Below are 6,904 nucleotides of genomic sequence, written 5' to 3'. Positions count from 1 at the left end.
TCGGAGGCGTTACAAGGTGGCCGATTTCATTGGATTAGGCAGGCCTGCTGCTCTGAACGCAGCGCTGGTGGCTGGAGCGCTCCCGGGAGCGCCCAGTGCAGGCGCGGGCCGTCCCCGCGGGCAGGGGCAGCTCCTGTACCCCCAGAAGGGGTTCGCGTGGCCCAGAGCCTGCAGCGCTGGTACAGAGGTAGAGGATATGGTTTCAAACCACGTAATACTGGAGGATACTTTAACCACCACCTTACGGTTCATTTTGAGTCGGCTACAGTGTTCTGCCTGCAGGGTTGTGGGACAGAGAATGCAGAGCAAGCCCAGAGCAAGCCCGGCTTCCAGCTGGGGGATGAAACCCCCACCCCGCTCGTCGGTACCTTGAACAATGTGATGCTCTGGGCAGTTCACGAGCAGCTGTACGAACACAGCCCCGGTGTCCCCCGCTCACGCAGCAGCTTCTGACCTGCCCTAAATCATGGTCCTACACGTGCTGGGTTTAATTTCTTGTAAAATGTTCTTTTGCAAAGCCCAGGGATTGTTTAGTGGGAAACCACGGGCTGGTGGAGCTGGTCCCTCACTGAGAATCAGCTCAGTGCTTTCCAAAATGTTACTTTCCCTAAAAGCCAGCTTTAATCCAACACCTAAATGTGTTTGTAAAAAGATTTGCTGTAAGAGGAAGGAAAACTGACTGCCGTGAAAAGCCAGGAAATGCATTTAATTCCCGATAATTAGGCTACACGGTCAGAGTCCTACAGTCATATTTATTCCTTCGGGAGCAAAGATGTGCCTTCCTTAGAGGGACCCAATCTTTGCTTTTTGTGCATCTGTTCCTCTATTAGAAATCTCTGCCCTTTTTCTGAAAGGAAAAAAAAGTAGTCAGTCACTGTGGGGGTTTTCCTTTAAAAATTTATTTTGCCTTTCTAAACGGTACAGGCTATTCCTGTAAAATGTCTCCTTTTGCTACAACATATCCAGCTGAAAAATGTAACAGGCAAATGCTTGGCAGGAGCCAAGAGAGATGAGCAGAGGTGCTGCAGAGCATCTGCTACCACTCCTGCTCCCCTCGGTCGCTCGTCGTCGCTGCTATTCCTTGAAACCCCCCCGAGGGCTGGTGCTGGTCTTGCATGAACCGATGCTTTCAGCGAGACTGGGATTGAATTCCAGGCTAAACCAGTAACGTCACATCCCCATCCGGACCACTGGCAAACGGGAGCCAGGTAACAGCGCCGAACAGAGCCGTTCCTCTAGTTAAAATCACACTGGAGGGCTAACGAGGCCAGACAGGGGAGTGGGACTGATTTTCTACTGGGCTGGAGATCTTGCATTGTTTTATGCTTTTTGAGGTGAAATCTGGATTCTCCAGGAATTAGTGCTGCCTCGGCACCGCACCGATGGCCTCGAGCCGGGTGCACCGTGAAACCCAAAGGCCCCAAAAGCCGCAGCAGGAGGGTGATGCTCCCAGGCCAGCTTCACAAGCTGTAAAGGGCACGTGACGCAGACAGCTGGGAAGAGAAACGAGAGAGAAGCTGGATTTCTCTCACCACTGATTTTCCAGAGCTGAGCCAGCTCCTCGCCTGGCAGCGCTGCCTGCCTGCCCGGCGCCCGTGGCCGAGCACCCTGCCGTCCCGGCTGGCTGGCGACTGTGGGCGGCTGTGCGCTGGCACGCATGGGGCGAAGCACTTGGGGACCACGAACGGTGCTTTCACCTGTTCGGTGAAGCGCTCGATATTGCTTTGAAGTTGTAAAAAGCGATGAGAATTAGTGGTCTCTTGTGACTCGGCCCGTGCTCCATAGCCCTGGAGCTGAAGTGGCTCCTGAAGAGGTGGAAAATACAAATGCACTGAAAAGCTCAAGTTTTATTCGATACAAACCAAATCTCATTAGAGGAATTGCCCTCTGCTCACTGCCAGACAAGATTTCGGACCCGAAATCCTTGCTTGTAACTTTGTCAAGACACCAGAGCTGCAATCTCTGCCCTTAGGGCAGGTAACGCTCACCCAGCCGTAGTTCAGCGCCGAGGGAAATCGCCAACAACCTTTTCGTGACCATACAGAGAACGAAAGATCCTGTCTAAATGTGCAATGATACTTTTCTATTCTGTGTCCTATCAGATAAAAATCAGGCAGGGACAGGAGTGCAGACATGAGCAGCTGCAGGGTGTTTTCCTCTCTCACGCGCCAGGAAAGGGCACCTGCATCCTGCAAAACAAAGCCCAAAGAGAGAGCTGTGCCCGCCCGTGCCCCCTCCTCCCCAACCACCTCCCCTCACTCCTTATCAGAAGGTGGATAACACACCTCATCTGACGAGACAGAGCACACCGTGGCCGCCACCGACTTTACAGCGTAAATGCCCGCACGAATGCTTCTCCATGTACCTGGCTGCCTGGTTTCTGCAGATCCTTCAAGCAAATATTCTGCATTAATGACGACAGGGTGGAAGGCTGCAGTGTGCGGAGCCAGAATTTAAAGGGAGACTCAGGAATGGAAATTCAGAGTTCACACCGTCGTTTTGCCTCCTCTGCTCCTGTCCAAGCAATATCTGATGCCTCTTCTGCCCAGTGCTTTCCTGTTTCTCCCCCCAAATAAACACAGCAACAAAATGCCAGGACAAGGTGTTTACGCAAGGGCAGGGGGAGCAAGCAAAAACTCTTGGTTTACTCTGTGCCTTTTTTCCTGGACCTTAAAGAAATTATTTAGCTTTCCCTGTGCATCTGTTTATTCATCTGAAAAAGTGAATTAATACCTACTTTTCTAAAGCATGAAATCCTTACATTGAGATTCATGACAAGCATTTTTTTGGCAGCTATTAGCATATTACAAGGCTTAGATGGAGGCGCTTAATATCTCGGTCAGAGGAACTGAACCCCTCTTCTGCCGGGAAGTGCCGCGTAAGGGCAGAGGACTATAACCGGTACGGGGGGATCTCACGACTGGTTCTACCCGTCCTCCGGACGAAACAGGTCAGCAGAGAGTCCCTGCGCCCTGTCGCGTGCTTAAACTGGCCGTGGGGCTTGGCCTGCTCCAGTGATCTTGCAACCCATGCGGGACGGCAAGTGAACCTACACGGCACGGCGAGTTAACCCACGCGGCGCTGGGTGAAAGAGCTGCTGGCCACAGCGGGGGGGCTCAGCCCAGCAGCCTCCTTCCGTGGCAGGAAAAGCTGGTGAGCCAGCTGCGAGCAGCCCCTCCCAGAGTAACACACATCTCACGGTGCATGAAGAGCAACCCTAAAGAAGGGAAAAGTCCGCTGGGTTTGACAGCTTCTCAACAGATCCGTGCTGAGAAAAAGGCAAGTAACGTTTATCACTGAGTCAGGTGAATTAAACATTCACATATATTTGCTGAAAAAAATTATATACATCTGTAGCAAGGCTCTGCCAAGTCTGAAAGATAAGCATCATCTAGTCACTAAATTAAAAAAATAAAAATCTGACTTTTAAATCTTTTTCTTTTTATCCATGTTCAAGAGCACAGACAGTTTATTTTGTTAGCACATTTGGTGAAGAATGTATGTTTGTGTGAGTAGCCATGAAAACCGGTGAAAATTTGGCATTTGTTTTGGATATGATGGAAAATAAGAAGCCACTTACGCCTTACAGTCTAAATAATCCACAGAGTATATCGGGTTGCAAAAGGGTCACAAAGTAGCAGTCAAAGAGAAGCCTAAACACCCAGAGACGCAGCATACATGTCTGATAAGGAAGAACAAGGTATAGAGCATGCTGGCTAATTAAATAAATTTCACTTTAAACCCTGTTCCTTATGCGTGTAACCTTGGAAAAACCATCCCATAACAAGAAATGGACTCTGAAGAGATTTCTGTATCCATTCACAGTAAGGCTTTGAAGATACATGAAGTTTTATAGCATTTGTATTTTAAGGATTTAGGGCAAGTACATGTTCTTCTACTGAATAAAAAGAAAGTTAGTACTTAAAAGGTTCAAAAATATATCAATTGTGATTTTTTTTTTTACATAAATAAATTATATTGATTTTGGATTTAACAGCTGAAAAAACCCTTTCTGCTTCCACTGGAGGCAAAACTGAACAAAATGTTAGTTAAATAGAGATAGCAGCATTTCTAAGAAACCTGTCGATAGTGATACAGTATCTATGCTACAAGGATGTTATTAAATAGAACACATTTAATTATCGGGGGCGGGGTTGCATTATGATTGGTTACATACTTAAAAAAAAAAAAATCATCCAATCCAGTAAACTGGGGATAAATTCCGTGAAAATATAAACCAAATGCTTTTTAGACCATGGGTAACAGACTTCTTTGAGATGCTAATTTTAACATGTACATAATTTATAATCCCAAATGTATAAAAGACAATGACAAAAAGCATCATAAATAAATAATGCAAACTGAAATAGTTATGTCAAAACATTTGGACCATCTGATAAATTAGCAAAACTGTAACAGAAAATAAGTAAAAAATACAGTAAATTGTGACAACCAAATGTGAAACCGATTACTAGCACGCTCCCAACTCCCTCACCAGCCTGCCTTTTGTCTCACTGCTGCACCACCACGGGTTTATTTCAAGTCTCAAACCATGAGCTGCAAATAAGAACAAGCCCAAGTGAAAGAAAAATCAAACTAGGAGTGAGGGGAAGGAGAGAGAAGAAGAGTTGCCTGTGGAGGTGTCTCAGTACCCAGAGCTGCGGGGAGCTGACGGCATTAAAACCTGTCCATTTAAAATGCAGACGGCGAAATCATTTGCCAATGGGGGTGGGACTCGGAAATACTGTTCAACAGCAAACGGAATGGACAGAAGCCAAGGTCATCTCTTCACAGTCTAACGCTAGAAAAGAAGAAACTCAAGCTTTGAAAGTCTCAGCGGTCCTTCTCAGGGGACTCCCCAAACAGGAGAGCTGGCCTACAGCCTTTCCCCTGTTTGCTGAAAGGACATTGCTTCTGGGGTAAGAAGTGGAAAATACAAAAACTCAAAAAGCCTCAGTGTTCGTATAAGAGCATTAAAATCAGTGTGGCCTGTTCACAGCTGGAAAAAATATCTTTACAGCACTTCTAATGCCATAGATGAGAACTAACGCCATAGAGGAGAACTGAAGACTAGCAGAATGATGAAGAAACTGGTAGCTACAGGTACAGTAATCCCAAAAAATCATGCAAGATGTGCAAAACCTTTCCAGCTCAAGCTGAAAAGTTCTTGTAACTACTGAGGAAAGGGCAACTAAACTCCACTTAGTGTAAAACCAAACTTTGGTTTTAAAAAATACAAAAAAATGTCTATGTCATATTTTCACTCACTGCAGTTTGTCTCCAAACCTTTGAGGTGGGGGTGATAAAGAAATTATATCACTACCAGTTATGCTTTTTCCTTTCAAAGAAATGAATATATGCATTTTCAATCATTAGTTATATACTTCTGTCTATACTACTATTCTAGTAACCATGATAAAATAGGGAAATACTTTAAATCAAAAATACACATTAGCACTTACTATAGCTGTGCTTTTTACCCCCAAATACAGGCTTTTTCGTTCAGTGTCGCTGTAGACAGAAATACCCTTGTCTGCGTGTAGACCAAGAGGCAAAGACTTTTCTTTTGCTCTTGTTTTTTTGCTGCTTTTTCTTCTCAAAGGAGTGAGCAATTTGGGGGGGTGACCGAGTACTGGATTTGCTATCGTCGGCTGGGATGAACGACTGGAAAAACAGAACGAGAATTCGGTGCCTCCCATACTAGCTAGACAACACTGTTTATCTAATAAAGTGGCAAGACCCTGCAACTATTAACATGTAGTATGTCACCAGAGTTTTTTCTGACAGGGAATTAGGTAGATAATATTACTCATGGAAACACAGGTTTATGAAGGTGGAGCGGGGCGGGAGGGTAAGTAACAAAGAGTTTATGGGATAAGAAACTCACAAGCCACAATCTTTTTGTGTTTTTTTTTCAATGAAACAAAAGTTCTAATTGGTATCACGAGCCACTTCGCGCTCCTCCTCTGCTGGTCCGTCCTGCTCTTTCTCTGCCGACAAAGGCGGTGTCTGCTCTGTACAGTTTTGACTGTTTGCAGCTTCTTTTTCCGGCAGCGAGACAGTTTCTGGCTCTGGGTTTGCCGATTCCCCTTTTGCTTTCTTTCTCTTCCGCTTCTGGCTTTCCAGGTTTGCTGCCTCCGAGTGTCTGGTTTGCTGTATGCCGGGCAGCGCCATGCCGATGCCAGGGGAAAGAAACATTGAGGGATAGATCAGTCCAGGAGACATCCCTGGGATAAGAAACGGGTTAAAAGCTACAGGACTACTGGTAGTTATTGCGGATTCTGTCTGATTAGAAAACGAACTAGGACCAGGCTTATCTTCCGAGAGAGTTTCTTTTTTCACATCCTGGCTACTCTGTTTATCCTCAGTAGCTTTCTCTGCGTTGGCTGTACCACTTTTCGTTGTGCTTGTTAACGAAGTCGGAGCAGTCGCAGTACAAGTAGTTGTCATGGGGGGGTTGAGAAGTCCTCCAACGCCAAACATCTGTGGTACGGTAGCCATGCCCGGCAGCATCATGGGCAACATACTCAGGGTGCTTTTCACATCCTCGCCGGCGGGCACTGCTGCAAATCCAGCAGGAAACCCAACCAGCCCGGTCAGAGGGATCCCTTGCATGTTTCTCATGTTCTGAAGTCCTACTAGATCCATCCCAGCAATCAGTCCATTCATGAACAATGGTCCCATTCCAGAAGAAGAATCTGCTACAACACCGGGGCCTTTAAGCAGTTCGCTTCGGGGCCTTCTCCCCCTCCGGCGCGGCCCCGTGTCTCGGAGCACAGGCTCGGTTAGGATGCGATTGAATTTGCTTTCCGGTAAGTAGCCCTGAAAAGGAAACACACACAACAGAAAACACCTGATAGTTATTACTGCATCAAAGGAAATCTGGCTCTTCTGTGCTCGTATC

General features: G+C 46.5%; 1 protein-coding gene across 1 annotated transcript in view; it reads right to left on the bottom strand.

Moving 5' to 3' along the window:
* Positions 1–3,304: 3,304 nt before the first annotated feature.
* The window catches only part of CHD6 (chromodomain helicase DNA binding protein 6), a 96,438-nt gene continuing 92,838 nt past the window's right edge, over positions 3,305–6,904 (bottom strand). The window contains exon 40 of the mRNA XM_075166199.1: positions 3,305–6,822. Coding sequence (XP_075022300.1) covers positions 5,932–6,822 — 891 coding nt within the window. The 3' untranslated portion in view covers positions 3,305–5,931. The remainder of the gene's footprint in view (positions 6,823–6,904) is intronic.

The sequence above is a fragment of the Calonectris borealis genome, chromosome 17, assembly GCF_964195595.1.
Source record: "Calonectris borealis chromosome 17, bCalBor7.hap1.2, whole genome shotgun sequence".
Classification (NCBI taxonomy): Eukaryota; Metazoa; Chordata; class Aves; order Procellariiformes; family Procellariidae; genus Calonectris; species Calonectris borealis.
This window is presented reverse-complemented; position numbering and strand designations above follow the sequence as displayed.